General features: G+C 44.2%; 2 protein-coding genes across 16 annotated transcripts; one reads left to right on the top strand and one right to left on the bottom strand.

Annotated features, from left to right (window-relative positions):
* The first annotated feature begins 105 nt into the window (after nucleotides 1–105).
* dock7 (dedicator of cytokinesis 7) lies at nucleotides 106–25,606 on the top strand. 15 transcript variants are annotated; one of them, XM_049727014.2, is made up of 52 exons: nucleotides 116–296; nucleotides 1,475–1,571; nucleotides 1,942–2,117; nucleotides 2,255–2,323; nucleotides 2,384–2,513; nucleotides 2,587–2,799; nucleotides 2,950–3,035; nucleotides 3,122–3,188; nucleotides 3,320–3,469; nucleotides 3,566–3,646; nucleotides 3,791–3,953; nucleotides 4,118–4,260; nucleotides 4,358–4,451; nucleotides 4,552–4,714; nucleotides 8,995–9,112; nucleotides 9,214–9,284; nucleotides 10,016–10,154; nucleotides 10,300–10,401; nucleotides 10,509–10,595; nucleotides 10,708–10,939; nucleotides 11,239–11,403; nucleotides 11,571–11,591; nucleotides 11,732–11,901; nucleotides 12,632–12,724; nucleotides 13,762–13,851; nucleotides 14,827–14,922; nucleotides 15,007–15,147; nucleotides 15,261–15,374; nucleotides 15,473–15,640; nucleotides 15,877–16,016; nucleotides 16,100–16,269; nucleotides 16,432–16,610; nucleotides 16,682–16,864; nucleotides 17,153–17,288; nucleotides 17,359–17,455; nucleotides 17,664–17,681; nucleotides 18,537–18,633; nucleotides 18,768–18,902; nucleotides 18,999–19,151; nucleotides 19,310–19,468; nucleotides 19,587–19,687; nucleotides 19,771–19,963; nucleotides 20,044–20,187; nucleotides 20,269–20,400; nucleotides 20,976–20,990; nucleotides 22,862–22,996; nucleotides 23,153–23,242; nucleotides 23,307–23,543; nucleotides 23,637–23,780; nucleotides 23,868–23,974; nucleotides 24,143–24,310; nucleotides 24,909–25,606. In XM_049727014.2, exons 1-52 carry the CDS (start codon nucleotides 259–261, stop codon nucleotides 24,949–24,951), a joined length of 6,453 nt encoding a protein of 2,150 aa, XP_049582971.1. In that variant the 5' UTR covers nucleotides 116–258; the 3' UTR covers nucleotides 24,952–25,606. The 15 variants fall into 15 exon arrangements, with proteins under 15 accessions (XP_049582979.1, XP_049582980.1, XP_049582971.1 ...); XM_068652264.1 differs by having other exon boundaries at nucleotides 17,129–17,288; nucleotides 22,871–22,996; XM_049727010.2 differs by having other exon boundaries at nucleotides 17,129–17,288.
* angptl3 (angiopoietin-like 3) lies at nucleotides 4,826–7,697 on the bottom strand. The gene is made up of 7 exons (XM_049727116.2): nucleotides 7,057–7,697; nucleotides 6,690–6,800; nucleotides 6,495–6,609; nucleotides 6,292–6,405; nucleotides 6,116–6,211; nucleotides 5,623–5,895; nucleotides 4,826–5,551 (listed from the first exon to the last, which is right to left on the bottom strand). The coding sequence occupies exons 1-7, from the start codon at nucleotides 7,582–7,584 to the stop codon at nucleotides 5,367–5,369; spliced, it is 1,422 nt and encodes a 473-aa protein (XP_049583073.1). The 5' UTR covers nucleotides 7,585–7,697; the 3' UTR covers nucleotides 4,826–5,366.

Genomic DNA, 25,606 nt, shown 5'->3' with positions numbered 1-25,606 from the left:
TCCTATTCAGTTGAAATACAGTACATTTGAACGAAAGTCAAGCAGGCTTGTTTTTTTTTTTTCTTTTCTTTTCTTTGCGTGGGTGTGCTCTATTGCACAACACTACAGGCATTACGGTAAGACGCGAAACTCCCATTCTCCAGTTTTCCCGTTTTCCCGGTGGCTATAGTAGTGAGTGAGTGAGTGAGTGAGTGAGTGGAATTTGCTGGCTGCCGCCTCTCTGGGAATTTCCTTCAAGCACATCGAGCGGCCACTGCCATGGCTGAACGCCGCGCCTTCGCCCAGAAGATAAGCAGGTAAAGACGTGTCCGGATCACAGTTTGAAGCTTGCAGGAGGGTCAACCGACAGAGAGACAGACAGACAGAGCACTGCCGAGGCAACCAACCCAATGGGAAGAGGCCCAGACGGCAGCTCAGCTCTCCGCTAGCCTGTTAGCCGCATCGCCAAAGATGCTCAGACCCACCCAGAGCGACGGCCGAATGAATTCCTAAAAGGAGACCCAGTTCCACACTCGCTGCAATGAATGTAAAGCAATCGGACGCAAGTGGTGCCCTTGCGATCAGCAATACGTGACAGTAACACGAAAACCGTTAGTTTGAACAGCTAAGCTATCTTGTCTCTCGTAGCTTCTGCATTCCATGCAGATTGTCACTGTTGTCATTGTTACAAATGTGACTGATCCCACCAAACATACTATGAGGCGGACAGGGCAAATATATGCACACTAAATGTAAACATGCATGTCTACAGAATAGCAAACAACAATCCCATCCCCGCCCCTCAAATGAGTCGAAATCATCTCTTTAACAATAGACGCCGACGCTGTCAGATGCCACCACCCATAAATATATCTATCTGTCAATCAAAATTCTACAAGCATGTTGCTGAATCCATTGCATGTTAATTTTCAATTCAAAACTTAGAGCAACATAGTAGCAATATTGGCCAATATAGCTGTCATATTTGGACTGTACATGTCTTAAATATAACTCCTGTCGTTTTTTCCCCAGTTGCTCATTTTGTATTTATGTTGCTTATTTACTCAACGTGTCACTTTTACACCGTTTTAAAACGGGAAGTACATTTTTCCTCCGACATGCTCGTTGGTCCTCGTCACATTGTGGTATTGATGGCTTGAGTGAGTCAGTGCTGCTTAAAATAGCGAGCTCCAGATGTTTTTCTTCTATATACTTGTCAACCAGGGTTGGACAGATTCAAATGAGAAATGTCGTGACCAATCTTAAGTGTACTCGAAACCCAGACTCTGAGTTTTGTTTTGATTGCCTCGCAATTTATCAGGCAACTTGCTTCTGACGTTTAATCATTTTGTAAGTCAATAAAAGCATCTTAAAAACATCCCTCATTGAGAGTTGTAAGAAACAAAATGTTTATTCAGTGGGACACGCCATTACGTCAACTTTTAATATGGACTGACTGAAGTCATTAAGTTAATAATGTTTCTTTTCTTTGCAGGACTGTGGCAGCAGAGGTCAGGAAGCAAATCGCCGGTCAGTATGGGGGCTCCCCTCAACTCTTCAAGAACCTTCATGCTGGGACCATAAGTAACACAGTGCGTAAGCTTCACTCCTTCAAAAGAAAAGAAAAGAAAAGAAAAGAAACACTCACTTCTTGGTGGCATTATCTGCTGCTTTTCTGATGCTCGAACCGACTTTGTAACCACCATAGTACTCGCGTGCAAGTCATTGTGTTTTTGAGAAATGTCATGTGTTACATTAAAAGACTGCTGTTTTGCAAATGCATCTATTTCGAGCTAGAAATACTTTCTGATCTAAAACACATGTGATGCATTGTAAAAATAATATTGCTGCCGCTAGAGCTGTCAAAATGAATTGATTAATTGATAATGGCTGGATTATGAATGGACAACTACATTTAGTAAGCCCCTGATTGCTATATGCATCCCTTTGGTCACTCTGCAGGTTCCACTGACAGAGGCAGTAGAGCCAGTGGATTTTGAGGAGTACCTCATCACTCACCCTCCAATTGTGGAGTCGGGACCCCTTCGAGATCTGATCGAGTTTCCTCCGGATGACATTGAAGTCATCTACACACCCAGGGAATGTCGCACAGTAGCGCAAGCCGTCCCAGAGGAAGGGTAAGGGGGATGGATGGCGCCGAACACTCTCACATGTCATTCAAATTGTTGTGTCCCAGCAGAGGGCAGTCATTGTACAGAGAATCATAGAACACAGGCTATGCACGTTGAAAATATTGCCATTCGGCTACTTTCAGGGACACCGACCCTCACGTGCGGGACTGTGTCCGATCTTACACGGAGGACTGGGCCATAGTCAACAGAAAGTAAGACTGCAATGTACAAGAATGAAGTCTTTTTTGTACTAAACGCGATGTTACTTTCAGATACCACAAACTCGGGACAGGTTTTAACCCCAATTCATTGGATAAGCAGAAGGAGCGACAGAAGGGCTTGCCCAAACAAGTGTTTGAGGCTGATGAATTGCCGGACAGCACTAGCTACCAAGATGACCAGGTAGGTGCGCACGCTCACCCGCAAATTGTACCCGTGACATTTGTATTCATAAATGTTTTTTTTTTTTTTGTAGGATGACCTTAAGCGTCGATCAATGTCCATTGATGACACCCCTCGGGGAAGCTGGGCTTGCAGCATCTTTGACTTGAAGAATTCCCTCCCCGACTCACTCCTCCCGCATCTCCTGGATCGTGCCCCCAACGAAGAGATTGACAGACACAATGAAGATCAACGCAAGAGCAACCGCCACCGGGAACTCTTTGCTCTGCACCCGGCCCTCGACGAGGTCTAGTATACAGTAGCATCATGAGTGTTATTTTGAATTTTCATAAAACACAAACTTCCATAGGAAGAAGCTCAGCAGTTGAGCTTTTGTGGTGTCTCCAATGTGTATTTGTTTGGATGGTCTTTATATACTCCTGTACCTCATGTGTAGGAGGACCCCATTGAGCGGCACTGCGTGCCCGAAGTTCCTAAAGAACACTTTGGCCAGAGGCTACTTGTTAAGTGCTTATCCTTGAAGTAAGTGATGCCCCCCCCCCCCCCACCCACACACACATATGCACGTTTTATTTATTGCTGTGTTTGGTTTGTTTCTCCCACTATAGGTTTGAGATTGAAATTGAGCCCATATTTGCCAGCTTGGCTTTATATGATGCCAAGGAAAAGAAAAAGGTCAGTTGTTGATGAACATTTGGGCCAGTTCAGAAACGTCATCCAATTTGGGAAGGCCAAGTTTTGCTTTTGGTTTTTTATATCATTGTATCATTATTGCAAATAACTATTATTTGTCTATTTCTCAACAGATATCAGAGAACTTTTTCTTTGACCTGAATTCCGAGCAGACCAAGGCGATGCTGCGTCCGCACATTCAGACGGCAGCCATTTCCACGTTAGCGCGCTCTGCCATCTTCTCAATCACCTATCCCTCTCAGGATGTATTTCTGGTCATCAAGGTCAGCCACCTTTGAGTTTATGACAGTTGCATTATTCTTCACATTTTCTATGAGCATCCATCCGCTTGCTACACCAAAACTGTTTTTTTGCTTCAGTTGGAGAAAGTCCTCCAGCAAGGGGATATTGGAGAGTGTGCCGAACCCTACATGGTCTTTAAAGAGTCTGATGCTACCAAGGTACATATCAAATGAGAATGGGCACTTTTTTGGGGGGGGTTATGTAATGATACTAGCGTAATACTAAATGAACACTTTATGGTGACCGTATAGGGCAAAAATAGTTGATTGCTGACATTTTGTCTTCTTGTCTTTTATTTTTAGAATAAAGAAAAATTGGAGAAACTCCGCAGTCAATCAGAGCAATTCTGTCAACGCCTGGGCCGCTACCGCATGCCCTTTGCTTGGACTGCTATCCACTTAATGAATATTGTGAACAGTGCTGGCAGTCTTGAGAGAGATACTGAGCTGGAGATGAGCCTTTCAGGTCTTTCACATTTTCCCTCAACTCAATATTTACATGCCGTGTGTGTCGCAAATGACTACAAAACACAGGGTGTTGCTAGATGGACCAGATATTTCATGGCACAATGAAAATGTGGACTTCATCAATGCTAGCTAGCATTTTGATTCTACCCTCTGATTATGCAGAGAGAAAGGGCTCGTGGTCAGAACGACGGAACTCGAGCATCATGGGAAGAAGGTCGCTGGAAAGAACCACCACCGGAGATGAATCATGTAGTCTGACTGGTTTTCGACCTGCCACGCTAACTATCACCAACTTTTTTAAACAGGTCTGCACAGACTCAGCTGCACTTTCAAATTTATATAGAAACCCAAATGTGATTTGTAATGGAGGCAAAGTGCTCATCCAAATTTGGTTTCTTTTAGGAGGGGGACAGGCTGAGTGATGAGGACTTGTATAAGTTTCTTGCTGACATGAGAAGACCTTCTTCAGTGTTGAGGAGACTCAGACCCATAACAGGTATAAAAAGAGAACTAGTTGACTGACTTCCTTCTATTTGCATTCGTGAGCCAACCAATTGTTAGTCGCCCTCATTGGTCTTTTGTGACTTTTCCTGCAGCCCAGTTGAAGTTGGACATTTCTCCAGCTCCAGAGAACCCCCACTATTGCTTGACACCTGACCTCTTGCAGGTGAAACCTTACCCAGACAGTAGAGTTCGCCCCACTAGGGATATCTTGGAATTTCCGGCCAGGGATGTCTATGTGCCAAACACCACATACAGGTACGTGACATTTCTCAATTTTTTTTATTTTCTAATGTGGGACTGGAAGGATAGAGACAGGACGAAGCACTTGACAACGTAAGCAATGATTAAAGTAGACAGCAGACCGCATCAACGTGCCTTCTTTTTTTTAAAATTTATTTTCAAGCATTTTATGTAATACAGGCAAAGCTTCATACATTGGTTATCATCGTTGAGATCATCAATGTCACATTGATCTTCTTGTTTATTACGTGATGAGCTTTTGGAACTCTTGCATAGGACGTGATGAAGCACATTTACAGAATATTTGTGTACAGTGGACAGGAGTCAATGTGACCCAATAATATAGGAGATACAATGTCTGTCTTAGCAGATAACGTACCAAAGTAGCAGGTGCATGGTTTAAATACTTTAGTGAGTAAAACAAAAAAACAACGGGCCAACATAAAGCCAAACACATAAAACACTGACCGTCTCGAATCCTAACTTTCACTTGGCTATAATCTTTTGGTTTGTGTCAAGTAGAGCCTTGGTGTTAACCGAAAAGCCGTTCCCCAAATGTTCTTTAACTTAATACAGCGCATACATGTCAATGTCGCTCGAGTGGTGTCTTATAGTGCTTCATGGAAAAACGCCAGTAGTGTTGTCAGAGTTGGCATGGACGTGGCTTTCAGTCCAAACCTTCAGCAGTTGGCGCAGGCCGAACGGACAACTTGGTCATCTTGAGGGAATATGTTGAGCCGTTGCCAGGTTTCCAGTGGAGAGCCCTTCTTCTCGCAAAACGTCCCTTAGCTCTCTCCCATTGGTACCTTCCATTAAGGTTGTTCTCTCCACATCCAGTAAACCACCAACCACCTGCAAAAAGTTGGACAGCGTTTTACAATGATGCACTTCATCGTGGCGCTTGAAGGTACATACGTACGTACCTGTGTGGTAGCGTGCACAGTTAGGGGCTTGCGGGTTGCCATTCTTTTGGTCTTTGGTGGAGAATCGCACACCGGAACTGTTGGCCATGGCATCGACCAGGTCACCCGAGAAGTGGGTAAGATGGAGTGCATAGTGCTCAGTGGAATCATCTAAGGAGAAGCGGTACTCTGCCCGGTGTTTGTCCTCCTTCCAGTCTTCCAGATCAATTTTCAAGATGTACATTCCTTGTTTTAGAATGCTATGGATCTTCTTCAGGCCCAACCAGAAATCTTCTGCATACACAAAATGAATCACTTTCGTTAGATCTGAAATGGACCATGGGACTTTCTAGTATATCAACAACGTGAAGTCTGCTCGCATTTGCTTTCAATTCATCCGGGCATTGTTTTCCATTTGCGTCTATCTTTGCTCGTATTGACACTTTCAACGTAAACAACAAGCAGTTTCCATCCTCAAACAAACAAATCATTTAGCGTGTGAGACGATACTTACTTTCCAGATCGCCAAAGCCTTTCTCATACTTTTGCCATGTCTGGTCAAAATCCACTGAGCCGTCGGCCCTCCGTTGGATCACAGTTGAACCTCCATCTGCGGATTGCATTGAGGATATTTTGGATGGTAAAATGCAATCTGGCTGATTGTACGGACGTTTGAAAATTCTCACCCACCAGAACCCATTTCACAATAAACGTTGAAAGGCTCAGATTGTTTTGGCTGGATGTTGTAGATTCCACTCTTGTTCTCCTTTCTTTCAAATAACTCTGTGCAGTCAATGGGCAAATCTGAAACCACGGAGAAAATGTTTGGCAACGCTTAATGCAAATGTATGTCTTCATCGGTTTGACAGGAAATTGAATTGGATTATTATTACCGTCGTTGTCATCAAAATCAGACGCATTTCTTGTCACATATTCAAATATATCTGGAACTGCCATCTCCAAATCCATGGCTTTAGCGGCTGTGTCTTGGACACTGTCGTAGTTAAGCTGCAAGACGACACCAGAGCATTGCCTTTATTAAAGGATGTCATCACCTACAGTACAAATGACCGAAAAATGCTGTCTACCTTCTCCTCCATATTCTTAATTTTGACTTTCTGATAGTCAAGCTGCTCATGCTGCTCCTGCACAGCCCTCAGGAGTCTTGAGATGGTTTTCTCCTGAGTTTCAATGACTTCCTGCCGAAAAGAACAATCAAAAGCATTATATTCGTGACATCATCAGAATGGTGTTTTCTAGCCAAGCAATCTTAAGATACGTGTCCCGAAATGCGCAGTTCCACGACACGGATGCGTCAAGTGCGGTATCGATCTGTTCAGAGTGCAGAGCTGTGACAGCTGTGGAGTTATGCAACGGCGCTTTCGCTCCGTCTAGCTCCATTATCCTGACCTGGACAGATTTCTTTTTCATTTCACACCCTTATTTGTTGCTTACCTTGAGCGCTTTGATTTCTTTGAGCTGATCAGGAGAGAGCATATGCTGCGACAGTCCCTTTAACCTCTCCTCAAGACTTCCCACCTTGCCCTGTAGCTGTGCACGCTCCTGCACAATGTTATTGATCTTGGAGTTGATTTCCAGAGACAGGTTTTTGACCTCCTCATTGTTTGTCTTCAACACACTGGTTGTCCTCTTCAGTTCTTCCTCTTCCTCCTTGATTTCTGATGTGACCACTGAAAGCTGGTAAAATGACCTGTCAAAAATATTCAATTTTTGGAAGATGTCATTGATTTGGTTCTTGGTCTTGTGCACAAACTCCCGTAAGCTTTGGCCCAGCTGAAGGAGGCCGTTTGCAAGTAGGCGCACGTCGTCCAGCATGGCAAAGCGGGACTTTGCTTCCGTCGGACTTGCTGCTGTTGCAAGGCTTTCGGAAGGCATTTGGAGGATGTCACCTTGACCCAAGTTTTCCAGGGGAACGGCAGCGCTGGAACTGGCGAGCAGCAGTAACAGCAACAACTGCATCATGATGTCTACGTCCGACCAGCTTTTTGATACTACTTGTTCTCTTAACGCACCGGGAAGACTCTTTTCATTCTATCTTCTGAGCAGACGTCCAACATATAATCTCAGAGCAGCATGGTGTGACTTTATATACTGGATGGGGAGGGGGGTGGGGGGGAGAGGGGGCTTAGCTGCTCTTTAAACCTGAGCATATTGCTGCTGGCCTCCCCCTAAACTCAGCTGCATCCATCCCTCCCTCCCTCGTTCCATCCCTCCCTCCCTCCCTCCCACCCCCTCCTGAACAAACAAATCACAGCAGTGAGCACATGACACCCCCTTTCAACCCATTTAACTCCAATCCGCCCTCCTGGGGTGGTGTGGGAGCTTTAGCTGATCAGCAAAAAGCCAACAATGGCCATCGCAGGTGTTTGATGGATAGCCTTGTCTGATCAAGCTGAAAATTTAGAAGCGCACGCATACATTACTCTGATTGATAATGCTATCTATAACTAATACTCTTGAGCTTGATTTAGCCTCCTGCTGAGTCAGCTTGAGAAGGACAGGGAGTGGCCCCGTCATTTGTGCCAGAATTGAGCTATGAGCAGGCATGCGGGATTTTGAAGCAGGTGGACGGTGAGAAAAAGATGTGCAAAATTGAAACGCCTAACGTATGCAGTAGAACTGGCAATTTTGGAGAATAGGAGCCACCTTTTGATCATGGCAAGCTCTCTCAAGCAGCCAGATGAGAAAGCATTAAGACCAAAGACATTTATTTCCCATGCTTTTTGTGTTTCCAGCTGTAATCTCTGTGGAGTCATTCCCAACTGAGAATACCACGTCACTGCGGTTTTGTAGCTGATCCTAGGTTACTTTGCGCTTTCATGGCACGCAGAGTGGATTTTATTCATTACGCTCGGGGTACTTTAATCACATTCAAGCATTCCAAGCATTCGGTCCTACAAAACGCTGCTGCTTTGTAGCGTTTATGATTTGCTCAAGTTTTACACTCAAGTTGTCATTATATAGCTGCATTTCAATCAATACTACTTTTGTAAAAGACATCATTTATTTGATTATTTTCTATCTACAAAGCATACCTTCTACTCATAGATTTCCATTCAAAGAAATATTTCCTGAAATGCATGTTTCATGGAGAAAGGTGACTGCCGTGCAATAGCAGTAATGGAGTATCTTGACGTTTTGTTTGCAAAATCAGTTTGCCCTGCCATTGGCTGGCAACCAGTTTAGGGTGTCCCCCGCCCACTGCCCAAAGTCAACTGGGACCGACTGACTCCAGCGCGCCTCCTGAGGAGAAGCGCTTCCAATAATGGATGGATGGATGGATGTTTGGAACTAGATTTGCAAATTGACATGGTTGCTCTCCAAACCGAAAAGCAATTGTCTTATTTGTGTTTGTCTGTGCACATTTTGCAGAAATCTGCTATATGTGAACCCGCAGAGTCTTAACTTTGCCAATCGCCAAGGCTCAGCCCGCAACATTACAGTGAAAGTACAATTCATGAATGGAGAAGATCCCAATAATTCCATGCAGGTACGCCAAGAAGAAACAGTGGCTTGTTGTCATTTTCTTTTCCATGTCCATGTTTTGTCCATAAAATAGTAGCTATTTAAACACCCTACTGCATCCCTCAGGTGATATTTGGGAAGTCAAGCTGCGCTGATTTCTACAAAGAGGCCTATACTTCTGTAGTCTACCACAATCGGTAAGAGTGTATGTTTTTTTTTTTTTTTTTTGATTTTGAAATCCCTTAACCGTATTTACTGTAAGGTTCTGTAATCCGAACTGATTGAAATTGTTTTCATATAAATGCAGCAGCGTGCGATAGATAGCAAGAAGAGTCCAGTTTACAAAACCACCGTGGTTTCTTGTGTCGTTGCTTTTTCATCCAATCTAAACGCTTGTTCCTGTGAGAAAGCGCTCACCCTGTGAAACCTTTTGAAGCCGCTTAAGTCATATGCTTGCTCTTGCTCTGTGCTGTTTATTTTTGGATACTTGTCAGGAGACGAGCGTCCCTCCCACGTAACTATAAAAAGTGTGTTCTTGACTTTCCCTCTTCCTCAGTTCTCAGTAGACTCAAACATCATTTCAAATCTACCTGCCTGCCTAGGACGTTAAGACTGCAGTCACATTGCAAAACTGTCCGATACGTATCCACTCGAGGATCACATCAAAGTGGCCCAGATCAAATTTGAAAAAAATCTGTCAAGTCGCAATTGAGCGGCGGTGTGAACGTAGCCATTTTTAAACAACACACACTTTTGAGTTTGAGAATATCTTTCGTTCTTCACATGTCCTGAGTGCTGTTGTTAGTCACCTAAATGTTGAACAGAGGCTGTGATTTACCGAAGTCAAATTCCTTGTTTGGCACGCTCAAACATGGCGAATAAAAAACTCTTGAATCTCTTGAATCTTGAATCTTTTTCCCTTGATCAGATCTCCCGACTTTCACGATGAGATCAAAATCAAGCTTCCTGCCTCCCTATCAGACCACCACCACATTCTCTTCACCTTCTACCACGTCAGTTGCCAGCAAAAGCAGAACACGCTGCTGGAGACCCCTGTGGGATACACGGTAGGTAGCGACCGCAAATACGTACTTCCAAATTCTTCATTTGGGTTCATTTGATGTAAATTCGAGGCAGAGTATTTACCGTGAGAGCTGCTGTATGCTGCAGCACAATAGACTTTATTGAGTAATAGTCATTTCCTTTCTCCAGTGGATCCCCATGTTGCAAAACGGACGTTTGCGGACAGGCCACTTCTGCCTTCCTGTGTCTCTGGAAAAACCACCGCAGTCCTACTCTGTACTTTCACCAGATGTAAGTCATGAAATAGAAATATTCAGTTTACATCATGAGTTCCAAATAAGCAAAAGCAATTGACGATACAGACTACAAACGAAATGAGGTTTTCTTTTTGACTTCAGGTCCCTCTCCCAGGGATGAAGTGGGTGGACAATCATCGCGGGGTATTCAACGTGGAGGTAGTTGCCGTTTCAACCATCCACACGCAGGTAATCTACGGCTATACATTTATTCTACGGCAATCACCGCCCTGCACTTTAGCTTTAGTAACATCATCACGTGTCCCAATGTGGATGTGTCTTGCTCTTTGTCATTCTCTAGGATCAGTACTTGGATAAGTTCTTTGCGTTGGTGCACGCGCTGGATGAGCACATGTTCCCAGTCCGGATAGGGGACATGAGAATCATGGAAAACAACCTGGAAGCTGAGCTGAAGTCCAGCATAGCAGCGCTGAACTCCTCGCAGCTGGAACCGGTCGTGCGATTTCTTCACCTTCTTCTTGACAAATTGGTGTTGCTTGTGGTTCGACCTCCGGTCATCGCTGGACAAATCGGTACGCCGCAGCTTGATGAGGCTCTGAAAACAGCTTGAAATGATATTCATGAGAAGAGTACACAATCCATGCAATCTAGATCGAATTCTTACTGCAAGACTTGATTTAGCGCACGTAAAAGCCGACATGATTTGGTAACATCTTGTTATTCTTCAGGGAAATCATTCATTTGTTGCGAAATGATTTTTGATTCGGTGAGTGTTTGAACGTGACGGGAGGGTGGTGTTGACCGACGGTAAGAGATCATGGCTTGACTTTTCGGTGTTTGACTTGTGGCGAAACCTGTTTGTGCTCTTTAGTGAATCTTGGTCAGGCATCATTTGAAGTGATGGCAGCCATTGTAAACCGCCTCCATAAGTACCTGGACACCAGTCAGGACATGCATGGTCGCAACAGCCTGCTTTCTTCCTACATCCACTTTGTCTTCCGCTTGCCCAGCACTGACCCCAACTCGCCGTCGCCAGGTAGTATTTCATTTTGATATTTGTCATCATCTCTTTTCTTTTTTTTTTTTTTTTTTCTTCCCCCTCATCTTTTCTAGCCTCATCTGTTTCTTTCTTCGGAATCACACTTTTTTGAACTGTCTCTTTTCTCTTCCCATATCAATTTTGCTTCTGTTTGCCTGCTAAAGACATCAAATCATCCTTAACAGGTATCTATGACCTTTTTATAGATACTGAAGCAATGTGTAGGAATGTTTAGCGTTGCGTAATTACTACCAATGAAGGTGTTTGGGTCATTTGATACGTACACATTGCTAATAGTAGTCCCTTTGTTTGCGTGCTGTCCCAGGCCCAGGAGGGCTCGGCGGTTCCGTTCACTACGCCACCATGGCTCGCTCAGCCGTGCGACCGGCCAGCCTTAATCTGAACCGCTCTCGCAGCCTCAGCAACAGTAACCCCGACATCTCGGGTACGCCCACCTCTCCTGATGATGAGGTTCGCGCCATCATTGGCAGCAAGGTACGGAAGCTCTTCAAACGTGAACGTTTTATGGCTTCAAATGTTTTCGTTGAGTTGACATCATAGTGTGTGGCTCTCCGCACGTGCGCATTAAGAGATAAATCAATATTTACCAGCAATTGCATCATCATCATGTCGTATTGACTTTGTAATGCATTTTAGAAAAGGTTTGATAAGGCGCTTGCGCTGCTTTAGTCCTATTTTGAACGCTAGCCACTTGCCTTACATGTGCACAGTGACCCTGAGGTCATTTTATCGACATGTACACTAGACATAGTGTGTAAACAAGAGTTTGGACATCTTATCTCTCTAACCGCTGTAACAGCAGCCTGACATGAGGGAAGTTTCATTGAGTTACAATTGTGAAAGGCAGATAAAATGTTGAGTCCACATTTTCATTGACCTACATCTTAAGGATCCTTTTATGATTGAACATACATATTTGTCCATGCAAAGTAGTGCGCGAATGATGTTTTGTGATTGTGCTTCCTTAATTATGCGCCGCTGGGAGACCATCTTAACTGGTAGCACTTTGAAATGGTTGCGAAATCGACATTTTGTCATCCTTTTTACTAAAGCTACAGCTGGCCATCTTTTGGGCCCTTCATCCAGCAGTGGTGACCTCTTTAACCTGTGATTCCTTCCCTCCTCCTTCCTTCCTTCCCCCATGCTGCTCGCTTGTTGCCTTGCTCCTTGCCTGCCTTGTGTCCTTTGACCTTGGCACTCCTAGGGCTTAGACCGGTCCAACTCGTGGGTTCACACCATGGGCTGTAAGAGTGCCCCTTGGGGATCCAGCCCTGGGTCTGCTCCAGAAACCATGCAGGTGGTTTTACCAATGCGCCCATCCTCCGCTCCGCTCCGCTCTGCTCCGCTCCGCTTCGCTTCTCCTCTTTTCTCTTCTCTTTGAAAACAACTCACCATACTCACACTGAAAGAATACTGACATATTTGGACTTTTGGTGTTGTATGTTCTCTTTGATAGTTGGGTCTTTGTTCATTTTATTTGTGTTGCCATTATCACATCCATATTTACGGGTCACAATTTATCCAGGCACAATGGCTGGGCATATCGATGTTTACAATACCAAAAGGTCCCACTATTACAGTATTCTACTCCAATCCTTCCACGATGCCATGCATGGGTTTCACAGTTGCTCACCCCACCCATGTAAACGTAGTGCTTCATCCAAGATCTGCAACCTGTGTTCCTAATGCCGAATGCCTCTGTATTGACACCAAATGTTACTGTGCACGCTGCAGTCCTTCCTTGAACTCCAACAAGTTCCACTCAAATCCACTCTCCATCACCTGCTAGTTTCCCTGCCTGACTCCCTACTTGCCCTTCATGGAAGTATCTGTTGCGTTCTTTCGTCTGCTTCATCTCGTTGTGCGTTTGGTCACGTGTCGTCGTAACTCCTACTTGCCGTAAGCGTTTGCTCTCTCTGAATCATAAATCCTATCCTGGTTCAGTAACAGCGCATGTGAGCTTGTGACTTTTGATTTTAGGCTGCAAAGAACCCTTTATCATGAAGGATGAAGTCTGGCACCAAATTTGAAAGGCCTGGGGAAAAAAAAAAAAAAATCAACAGAAACTTAGCATACTTCATTAGAAAATGGAGAGAAAGATCACTATGTTTCAAATGGAAGAAATGTAATCAACGGTCCTGTGTTCATATCAGTCAGTGTATGTCTTTGAGAGCACAAAATGGTTGTGCGTGTTTGTCTGTCTGTCTGTCTGTCTGTCTTGTGGACCAAGACACCTTTTTTCTTGATGCCGAGAGGAAAAGGTGCAAGCCCACACTCGTGTTGCTCCTCTCCTCCACTAACTCTGTTGTCACGTTCCATTCATTCCACCCATAGGCCATGGAGCGCTGTGGCAATCGCATGTCTTCGCACACTGAGAGCGCCAGTTTCTTGCAAACTTTAACAGGACGGTTGCCCACAAAAAAGGTAGAGCCACTTGCACTGGGGGAGGAACGCACCCCTACCCCCCTTTTCTTGCCTTCTCACTTGTCTTGTCTGTGGATGTACAGTGCTGCTCTCGATTGTCGTATTTGTCGGTTGTGGCGTCCTGCTGAATGTCACCCATCTGCGGCTTATTTTAAAAGCAGTGTTGTCTAATAATGTTTCTTTCCCACCACATGAAATTGTTGGCTTTTGTATTGTGCACTGTTGTTTTCAAAAGTGCATGTTGCGTTTGTTTGTGAATGACCGTGCTTTTTGTTTGCTGAAATACCACTCCAGCCAAGATGACCAACGTGACATTGGATGTTCATTTTGGCGCCACAGCCGACGAGCGCTGAGGCCTTACGCCTCCGAGTTTGGGGAGTCCAATCTTTTGCTGTGGAGTTGACATATTCTCCACATGCTTACATGTTGCATGCTTCTGATTATTATTAATTGAGGACTCTAAAATTGTCCCGAGGAGCGAATCCCTGAATCCTAACCCGCGCCGTCGTCTCCCCAGTGACCATGTGTCTGGTCACATATTCCTCCGGTGGCGCATCGAGAACCTTTTTACTAAAGAGTGTATTAGACATCACGAAAAATCCATAGATATGCCGCACAGGCCGCAGGGTTCAAAGCTTGTGCAAAAAGTAGAGGCTTTTAGCCCAGAGAATACGGTCAATAAAAATGAAATGGTCTTTTTTTTTTTGAATAGCGATTTGGTAGCCAAAACTTTTAACGCACACATAATGCTCCACCCGACCCGCGAGTGGAATACAGTACAGTAGATGCTGTCATTTACTTCTGCCATACAGAATATAATGGTCTGTTGTGGTAAGCTCTTTGCCTTCTTTTTGGTATGGTATTTGTAACAAAGTGAACTTGGAATAAGTATTCTGTATCAGTCACGCGATGAGCTGACCCTTGACGTGATCCTCTCTGTTTCCTGGGCCTTCCCGTCTCCCCTACCCCACATAGCTGTTTCACGAGGAGCTGGCTCTCCAATGGGTGGTGAGCAGTGGAAGTGTCAGGGAGGGAGCTCTACAGCAGGCCTGGTTTTTCTTTGAGCTTATGGTAGGAAAAAGAAGCCCAATCAATTCTTCTCCCCGTCACTCGTACTACCTATGCTAAGCCATGAGCGCGTTTTGATCCTTGCAGGTGAAGAGCATTATCCATCACCTGTACTTCGCCGAACGCCTGGAATCACCCAGAAAGAACCGATTCCCCGAGCGCTTTATGGATGACATAACAGCGCTGGTCAGCACCATTGCAGGCGATATTGTATCACGTTTCCAGAAGGTGAGTCATCATTGTAAATTCTGAAATGATTTCACCTTAGCTTCGTATCTCATCGATGTTTATCTTGTGCCTGCTTACGCTTTGAGTACGTTGTTTTTTTCTTCCCCCATCAGGATCTGGAGCTGGTTGAGCGACTGAATACAAGTCTTGCTTTCTTTCTCAATGATTTGCTCTCCGTCATGGACAGAGGCTTTGTCTTCACCCTTATCAGGGTGTACTGGAAACAGGTAAGCAGCTACTCTAAGATTCTTGACTGTCTTTGTTGCAAAACAAAAAAGCCCTGCATGTCCTTTCAATGTCTTTTTGTGCACTTGCCTCGCAACAGGTGTCCATCAAGCTTTATGCTCTGCAAAATCCCACATTGGAGTCTCTGAGGCTGGATTTCTTGAGAATCGTTTGCAGCCACGAACACTACGTCACCCTCAACCTGCCTTGCAGCTTGCTCACGCCTCCTGCTTCACCGTCACCGTCTGTCTCTTCGGCAACTTCACAGGTCAGATTTGAAGAAAACAAGCAAAGCAGCGACATAAAACATGGAGATTTATAGCAGCACCGAATCGAATTTGTCTGATGCGCAACTTTGGAAAGATAAAAAAAAATGACATCTTAAATGATTTAAAAGGAAAACAACTCTCGATGTTCTCCTCTGCATGTAACAGAGGTGCTCTTCTTGTCAATTGCGTGATGTTCATGTGTGACTTTTCTCTGTCTTGTCTTGTCTTGTCACAGAGCTCTGGGTTCTCCACACATGTTCAGGACCAAAAAATAGCCAACATGTTTGAACTGTCTGTGCCCTTCAGAGAGCAGCACTTTATGGCTGGCCTGGTACTGTCAGAGCTGTCTGTCATACTTGACCCAGAAAATGAGGGGTTGGTATATAAAATAAACGTCACATATTTCTCCCTCCTTTCTTGTAAATCCAAATTGAATCTGTTTTCCTCCCTTTTGCTAGGATGTTTGGCTTGCATAAAAAAGTGGTTAGCGTCGTCCACAACCTATTGTCCAGCCACGACTCTGACCCGCGCTATGCAGATCCGGAGGTCAAAGCCCGAGTTGCTATGCTGTACCTTCCCTTGATTGGCATCGTCATGGAGAGCCTGCCACAGCTCCATGACTTCACAGGTCATCAAGCAATCTTATTCAAAGAGAACACTCTATTTTCTAGAACTGAATTCAATCAGATAGCTCTGTGTAAAGTTTAGGAAGACACAAAGCCATCTCTGAGTACAATTTGCTGTCATATTTTTCGTGAGCTTTGTGAAGAACTTTCCTCTCCTTCATTAGAGTCCCTCAACCAGTGGGGTCGATCCGCTGGTCCCCAGGGCACGGCTGTCTGCAGCAACGGGGAAGATGCTGAGGCAGAGGGAAACAACATGATTAATCAGACTGTTGCCATGGCCATAGCAGGCACCACCACTACCTCTCCAATGTCCCGACCCAGCAGCTTCTTGTTGAATTCGCAGGTAGATGCGGGCGGGACGCGGGGACAAAAGTAGACTGGATTGATGGTGTCTCAAAGTTGACTTTTCTCCAGGCGAATCGTCAGCACGGAAGCTTCTCGGCCGAGTCGAGTCGCAGTCTTCTCATCTGTCTGCTGTGGGTGCTTAAAAATGCCGACGAGCTGGTGTTGCAGAAGTGGTTCACGGATCTTTCCGTCTCCCAGCTGAACCGTCTGTTAGATCTCCTCTACCTCTGCGTCTCTTGCTTTGAATACAAGGTGAGATAGATACCCAACATGCACATTTTGGCCATCTCTGCACTAAATTGGGATTGGGCTGTTGTGGAAATCCAACCTGGTTTGCTTTTGTCGCTGAATTTCCTGCTTTCTTCTTCTTCTTCTCCTCGTAATTTGTTTCTGCCACTTTGCATGCCACGTGCACCTTTTGCCGCATTTCTCCGCTTCCTGAGTGCTGTCCTGCAAATGACTTTGCTGCTCTTTTCTCTTTTGCCACTCACCCACTATCTACTTCGTGGATGCAAGGCCCATGTTGTGTTCACCATGCAGGGGAAGAAAGCTTTTGAGCGCATGAACAGCCTGACGTTCAAAAAGTCCAAAGACATGAAGGCCAAGCTGGAGGAGGCCATCCTGGGTAGCATCGGCGCCAGGCAGGAGATGGTGCGGCGCAGCCGCGGCCAGCTCGGTAGGTTCACGACTGTCCGCGACAAATACGTTGAAATGCCAATAAATGTGCTTTTCCTTCTCTTCTCCAGAGCGTAGTCCTTCAGGCAGTGCCTTTGGAAGCCAGGAAAATCTGCGCTGGAGGAAAGACATGACCCACTGGAGACAGAACAGTGAGAGATTAGACAAGTAGGTTCTCTCCTAATACTTTTTGCCCATCAGTAACTGTCTTCAAAAACAAGGCAAGCCACACAGCCAAAGTTTTTGTTCCGCAATCAGGCTCTTTTTTTCTAAACAATTGAAATCTTATTTAGTAAATCGCTTTTGGTTCAACTGTTGAATTTGTGTCCTGTCTTGTTTTGGCTTAATGGTTGTATGTGGCTGTGTGTTCATGTAGGAGTAACAGATCACTCAGGTATTGTATGCCCCACATTTGCTGTGTGCTATTTCTTAAGTTCCTTGAGCAATGTGTTCACTTGCATGTGGAAGTATGTATGAGTCGTCACCGCCGCCACCGCCACCGCTGTGCTGTGGGGATGGATGACTTGCCCAAGTTTAGGTTGCCTACATTTTCCAAACAAAAAGTTTCGGACAAATTTTGATTTCCTTCAGCAATTTCTTATTGCTATAGGGCAAACATATTGTTCCGAAAGATTTGAAATAAAGCATCGCTCTGCATATTTATGCTGGGAAAGCTAGAGACACGTGATATTGACCATTTCTATATACGTACGTAGATATTGAGTTGTTGTTGGGTTCGACTTTGTAACTTGCACATGCACATGGATGCCCGAGAAAGTCATACGCTGGTTCTTACTGTTTTCCTTCCTTCTGTCCCAATAACCTTGTGCTTCTTTGGATTGGTGGTGGCTGAGTTTGGTTGGCTTTTTTGTTTTTTATAAGTGTGTGTTGCTTATTTTTAGCCAGAGTGTGGTGTGTTCTCATTCTTGCAGTAGCCTAAAAAAAAATCTATCTTCTATTTATTTCTGCTAAAGTGAATATATGCACTCGCCTAAGTCATGTATAGCCTTCTAATTTCACAGTGTGTACGTGCGCCCCCAATTTAAAAGCAACCTATGTCAATGATTTGAAAATGGACCTCTAGCCTTCTAAGACCTCCAACAGCACGTGGAAACATGAAGACAAAAACAGCTTGTGTGAAAATCAATACTGCACTGCAAAAATTGTCCCAAGCACTCAGCTGGAGTCTCCTGTGACATTCATTCCTTTTGACACACACTGACACTTGTTTCCATTTCTGTGATTGTAGGACTAGAGCAGAGTTGGAGCATGAAGCACTTATTGACGGTAACCTTGCCACGGAGGCCAACTTGATCATTCTTGATACATTGGAGATCATTGTGCAGGTATGTGAATGAACATTATTTGACCAAATTACATGTATGCAGATTATTTGAACTTTTGTGGTAGCCATTTTATTCCATTTTCTATCTAATAGCGTGGCTAGTACCTCAAGGGTAACTGTTTTTTTTTTTTTTAGACGGTGTCGGTGACAGAATCCAAGGAGAGTATCCTGGGTGGGGTGCTCAAAGTGTTGCTTCACAGTATGGCCTGCAATCAAAGCGCCCTCTACCTGCAACACTGTTTTGCCACGCAGAGAGCACTCGTGTCAAAGGTGGGCTCTTTTCATTTGATAATCACGCAATTTGTGTACGAGCGCACTTTGTACTGTATTTTGTTCCATGTGCCTATTCGTCTGCCTTTTTTTCAGTTTCCCGAACTGCTGTTTGAAGAGGAGACGGAGCAGTGTGCTGACCTGTGCCTACGATTGCTAAGGAGCTGCAGTAGCAGTATAAGCACCATCAGAGCCCATGCGAGTGCCTCCCTCTACCTCCTCATGAGGCAGAATTTTGAAATTGGCAATGTGAGTACTTGTTTTTGCAAGCCAGCAACTCATGGCTTGCAGTTAAGACACCTCACTTGGATAGAAATCATATTTATCTAGCGACAAGGGCTTGTTCTGTTTGTTAGCTATTTAGCTGCCTCAGACAGTTGTCCTTTTTTTTTTTTTCCCCCACTTAGAATTTTGCTAGGGTGAAGATGCAGGTGACCATGTCCCTTTCGTCACTGGTGGGAACATCTCAGAATTTTAACGAGGAGTTCCTGCGTCGCTCTCTGAAGACCATCCTCACTTATGCAGAGGAGGACCTCGAGCTCCGGGAAACAACTTTTCCAGACCAGGTACTTTTTATAATATCATTCATTCCACTTTAAAAAGTCAAGCGATATTATTTCGATTTTTTTTTTTTGTGTTTAGGTAAATCTGGGAGAATGTTTGAATGTCTTTGTTTATTTCTAGGTGCAAGACCTCGTTTTCAACTTGCACATGATTCTGTCTGACACAGTCAAGATGAAGGAGCATCAGGAAGACCCTGAGATGCTAATCGATCTCATGTATAGGTATGGTAGACAAGTGGCAATCTTCTCAGCTGTATCCGTCCCCGTCTGCCTTTTAACGACTCTGCGTCCACATCCACGGGCAGGATAGCAAAGGGTTACCAGACGTCACCAGACTTGCGGCTCACTTGGCTTCAGAATATGGCTGGAAAACACTCTGAGAGGAACAACCATGCTGAAGCCGCCCAGTGTTTAGTGCACAGTGCTGCCTTGGTAGCAGAATATCTCAGCATGTTAGAGGACCGCAAGTATCTGCCGGTGGGCTGTGTCACCTTCCAGGTTTGAAGCTCCGGCAACAGTTTGGCCCGCCAAATGAATCTTCTGTACAATATTTTTTATTCTTTCATTTTTACTCCTAGAATATCTCATCCAACGTGTTGGAGGAATCTGCCGTCTCCGACGATGTGGTGTCACCGGACGAGGAAGGCATCTGCTCGGGAAAATTCTTTACCGAGCTGGGCCTCGTGGGACTCTTGGAGCAAGCTGCTTCGTCATTCTCTTTGGTGTGAAAGCTTACAAGCGGTGACAATTTCCACTGATCTCTTTTCTCAATCCCGAATTCAATTTTTGGTTTCCCCGGTCAGGCCGGCATGTACGAGGCTGTGAATGAAGTGTACAAGGTACTGATCCCGGTACATGAAGCCAACAGGGATGCAAAGAAGTTAGCCACCATTCATGGGAAACTCCAGGAAGCCTTTGGAAAAATTGTCCATCAGGTGAGTATGTATTGTCTACTGAATGTGCGACTGCTCCTTGTTTTATGATGGCTTTTCTTTTGAAAAAAAGTTACAAATTATACACATTTTATCCTGACAGAATTCATGGAGAAAACAAAACAAAAAAAAAACTGCGGGTGGGGTTCAACATTTCTAAACTTCAAATGAGACTGTACAACTCTGCATGTTTAGTTTTTTTCATCAGTACATCTTTTAGGCTTGTAATCTCAATTCAGCATAGATGTTGATTGATTTCCAGCCCATGACGCACCTCCAGCATACTGCACTCGGTCGGTCCTGATCTTTTCTCTCCCTACATAGGTTAATAGCGGTCATGACATTTTAAGGAATATTCCAGGAATTTGATTGAATTGATTTATAGCACACCAGTTTCCAACTGTTACTTTTGCAAATACCTGGCATGATCTGTGTTGGGAAACAAAGTCGCATGTGGTTTTAGGATGTGATTTGGCGCCCTTTTGTTGCTGCAACATCACTGAATAGGCGACGTTAGCGTGCACAGGGGTTCACAATGTCAAGTCGTTCACATGTTTTGTGTTCTCTTTTACACACAGAGTACTGGCTGGGAGGTAGGTGGTTAAATGGTTCCTGCTTGGCCCTGCTCGTCTTTTTTCTTTCTTTTGTTTTTTTTGGACAATTTGACTTGTATTCACACTCATTTCATTTGCTAGCCACAGGCTTTTTGTTTCTGGCTTTGCTTTTTACATACACTCCATCTAGTCCATTAACATCTGCAGACAACAGTGACTGTTTGCTGCCATCCGGGACACTTGCTGCACTGGCAGCAAAACCCTTGATTTCTTTCCTCTGACCTTTTTTTCTTTTTTTTTTCTTTTCCCATACATGACACCGTTAACCGGCTGCGTGCATGGGAGCCACAGACACTAAACATTTGTGAATGCATCACATGCGCGCGCACTCTCCTCATCTTCCATCTTCTGTTGATCCGAGGTGTCGGCCAAAACACACACGTTGGCTACCACAGACCTCCCTCCTTCTCTCTCGTCTTTAGAGCCAGGGTTCAATTTCAGTGCATTGTCGTCGTTGCCCTCTCTGGTTTAACCACCACTTGTAATCGACTTTGAATGATGCAAAATGGCGTCGGGGTGACCATCAAATGTCTCAATTGTTTGTCTAAAACGCTCGCCTTGTCAATCTTTATTTGTTAATCTTTTCATTAATATAGACTAAATCGCCCCCTGTTTATTGTGATTTTTTGAAACGTTCCTTAATTTGTTTTGTTAGCGATATTAACCTTTCCCGGTTTGTTGCATGCACGGACGGAGCACTCGTTCCTTCAGGAGCCGCACTGACAGTGCATGCCAGTTTTTGGAGGTTGTGGAGATTGATTTTCTCACTTTTTGACTTGACTTTTAGTTGACTCTTCATCCATCTACCTTTGCATGGTCTTTATTTCCTCCACAATCTGTTTGCAAATGTTTTGTTGTGTTGTTTTTCAAACATTTTGGAGGAAGTTAATTGTGATTAAATTGTGTTCTGTTTTCTCCTTTTTGATTTTCCTGGTTCCCGACCCCTCCTCCCCACTTTACTTAATTGTTTCTTGTGGTAAGTTTCTTTGGTTTCGGGGCTTCTCACATTACATTTACTAGGCAACAGTGAATTTTAATGCGAGGTGGCTTGAGGTGTTCATGTATTTTTGACGCTGATTTTTAAAACGTCAAAGGTGCTAAGTTACAGGCCCTTTTTCTTATCTGCACTTACGACCTGTTTTAAGAAGAATTTGCCACCTCGTCAGTAAATGAGAGATATTTCCTGAATTGATATGTTGCTGCTTGATATAGTACATGAGGGTTGTTTATTGTTGATGAGCTGTGGCTACCTTAAACACGACAGTCTAGTTTGCGTTCCACAGCCTTCCTTCCGTCCCTCACGAGTTGACTTTGCGACATTGAGTATTGCTCCAGTTGTCTTGGATCAAAATGGGAAAGTCACAATTTCAACTCGTATCAATTCAGTCAATTGTTGCCCGGATCTTGAGGCGGCGCTACAAAGGTCAAATGAGTCATTGTTGATGATGAGTGTTTTTTGTTACAACTCTTTGTAGCCGCCAGTCAATATTACTTGGCTGGCATGCATTCGATCTAAAACAGCTAAGTAGGTTGGGCCTAAATGTTCTCAACCAAGATGCTTGCACAAAAAGGGGATTTGCACTTGTTTGAACAGGAGACATGGATTGACTTTTTTTTTTTTTAGATGAAATTAATGTCACAAATACACAAACTGCAACCTAATGTTACTTTGGTTGCACTGCAGTTATGAGGCAAAATTGTCATTCGTTTTGATTTTGTGGAATGGGGTCGCAGTTAACTCCTTGAAGTTAACACTATTTAACACTTTTTCCAGAAACGCAAAGGTGTTGTGATGTAGTTTGCATTCCTGTTTTCATGTAGCACTTAAAAATCTTGTCTCTTGTCAACAGGATGGGAAGAGGATGTTTGGAACGTACTTTCGAGTTGGATTTTACGGTTCCAAATTTGGCGACTTGGATGAGCAGGAGTTTGTGTACAAAGAGCCGGCCATCACCAAGCTGGCGGAAATATCTCACAGGCTGGAGGTCAATTTAAGACACAATCACAAGCCCATTATGACGACACACACACACACACACACACACAAAAAAAAAATAATACTTGTGCACATGTGTTTTGTTTTACATAGGAATAAAGGTTAAAATATAATCAATGATTAAAGATGTTCTTTTTTTTTGTAGGGATTTTACGGGGAACAGTTTGGAGAAGATCAAGTAGAAGTCATTAAGGACTCCAACCCAGTAGACAAGTGCAAGCTTGACCCAAACAAGGTTGGTGTCAGACACTCAATTATGAATGCAGTAAAAAGTAAGCGGTCCATGTGGCACTTTTCAGGCCTTCATTCAGATCACGTACGTGGAGCCCTACTTCGACACGTATGAGATGAAGGACCGCATCACTTACTTTGACAAGAACTACAACTTGCGTCGTTTCGTCTACTGCACCCCATTTACGCTGGACGGACGGGCCCACGGGGACCTGCATGAGCAGTTCAAACGCAAGACCATCCTGACCACCTCCCACGCCTTCCCGTACATCAAGACGCGCATCAATATTGTCCATAAAGAGGAGGTAAGTGGGACAAGACGGTCGATGACCCGTAGATGCCGGCTGGCCGGCCGGCCGGCCGTTTCGCCTGGCTCAACAACGCTGTGGCTTTTTCAGATCATTTCCACTCCCATTGAAGTGGCCATCGAGGACATGCAGAAGAAGACGCAAGAACTTGCCTTTGCTACCCATCAGGACCCTTCGGATGCTAAGATGCTGCAAATGGTCTTGCAGGGCTCAGTGGGCACCACTGTCAACCAGGTCAGCATTCATTTCGAAAGGGAAATGGCTGCGGGACGAACATTTGAAAGAAACGTCATACTATGTTAACGTGTGTGTTTTGTTAAGGGTCCTTTGGAGGTTGCTCAGGTGTTCTTGTCCGAAATCCCCAGCGACCCAAAACTGTACAGACACCATAATAAGCTACGTCTCTGCTTCAAAGACTTCACAAAAAGGTCCGTTTCAAAATATGGGCTTTCGGTTGAGCCACTTTGCTTGGATTTACATTGCAGGTGCCCATAGTGGACAAGCATCCTGTCAAAATGCAAAGTGTGTTATTAAAAAAATGTATAACACACTTATGGTTATCAATAGTGCTTTTGTACTAACCTTCCTTCCCTCAGGTGTGAAGACGCCCTGCGCAAGAACAAGAGTTTGATCGGGCCTGACCAGAAAGAGTACCAGAGGGAGCTGGAGCGGAACTATCACCGCTTGAAGGAGGCGCTGCAACCGCTCATCAACAGAAAGATTCCTCAGCTTTACAAACCTGTCCTGCAAGTCAGCTCACACAGGTACAGATGTTCTCCTCGCTGGCTTGATTTTAGGTGACTGCTCTGCTTATTTTCTCATTTCACTTGAGTGGAGGCATAACCAAAGCTAGCTCACAAGTCAAACATGGGAAGAAAAAAAACAAAAAACAAACAGGCAGGCAGGCAGGCAGGAGCTTGTCATCCCCCCCCCCCCCCCCCCCCCCCCAAAAAAATCAAGATACCACTGTATTTTTGTAATGTGAATCTTTGCTTTCGCTCGATAATAATGACGCAGCAAATGGACGGCTTGAGGAGGTAGTTTGATTCTTTTTGACCACTTGTGCTGTTGCGTTGTGTGTTGACACTTTCTTGGTTCTCTACACATACTCGGGCACTCGCATGCATGTACAAAGCTTAGTTGAAGGAACTCACGATGGTAAATGTATCCATTTATAGGTGGCCATTTGCCGATTAAAAACTAAACACAATGTGAAGAAAATATGCATGACACAAAAGAAACACGTTCACCTCAATCAGTCTCATTCCACTTCAGCGCAATCGAGTGATAAGCCGTTTTTGTTGTTTTTGAAGATAGCAAATCTAAACTGGGGCTCCCTCCCGCCCTCCCTCTCTTTTCCAGAGATTCTTTCAGCAGATTGAGTCTTCGCAAAATTGACATTTGAAGATGAAGAGGGTACACGCACACAAAGCGACACCAGAAGATGCAATATTAATTTATTCTCCAGTGTAAATAGCAGCGTGTTCACAATGGCTCACAGTGTTTGTTACTGAAAAAGGCTTCAAGTGTTCCAACTTGGTACGTCATTCCAGTGTCTTAACTTGTTTACACATAAGCAGGATGAACAAGCGGATCTGATTTTAAAGAGACACCTTGACCTGCCTGCGTTGCTATAATGAGGTACGTACGAGACTCCGCCCGCTGTGCAACCGGTACCACGAATGTTCACATCCCGTTTGTTCGTTGTTGGTTCCAAAAAGTGCCAAAAAACTTTTTACACCAAATTCTTTCTCAAAAATGTTTCCAATGTCAAGGTGTCTTTTTAATATTGTATGTGTTTAAAAACAAAAGCTGTATTTAATGTGTGCACTTTTTTCCATTGTTTTTTTTTGTTGTAGCAATACATTTCACTTGAACTTGAAAGTTGGGGAAGGGGTGAACAAATTCAAATTTGCAAAACAAACTTATTTATCGTATTGCTTTAACACATTTTTGTTAAAACAACAATGTTTTAAAGTTAGGTACTGAAAATGTATAATTTTATGTAGTTCTGTTTTGTTCATTTGAAATATTTTACAAAATAAATATTTTAATGTTCA

Source organism: Syngnathus scovelli, chromosome 10 (genome assembly GCF_024217435.2).
Source record: "Syngnathus scovelli strain Florida chromosome 10, RoL_Ssco_1.2, whole genome shotgun sequence".
Lineage (NCBI taxonomy): Eukaryota > Metazoa > Chordata > Actinopteri > Syngnathiformes > Syngnathidae > Syngnathus > Syngnathus scovelli.
This window is presented reverse-complemented; position numbering and strand designations above follow the sequence as displayed.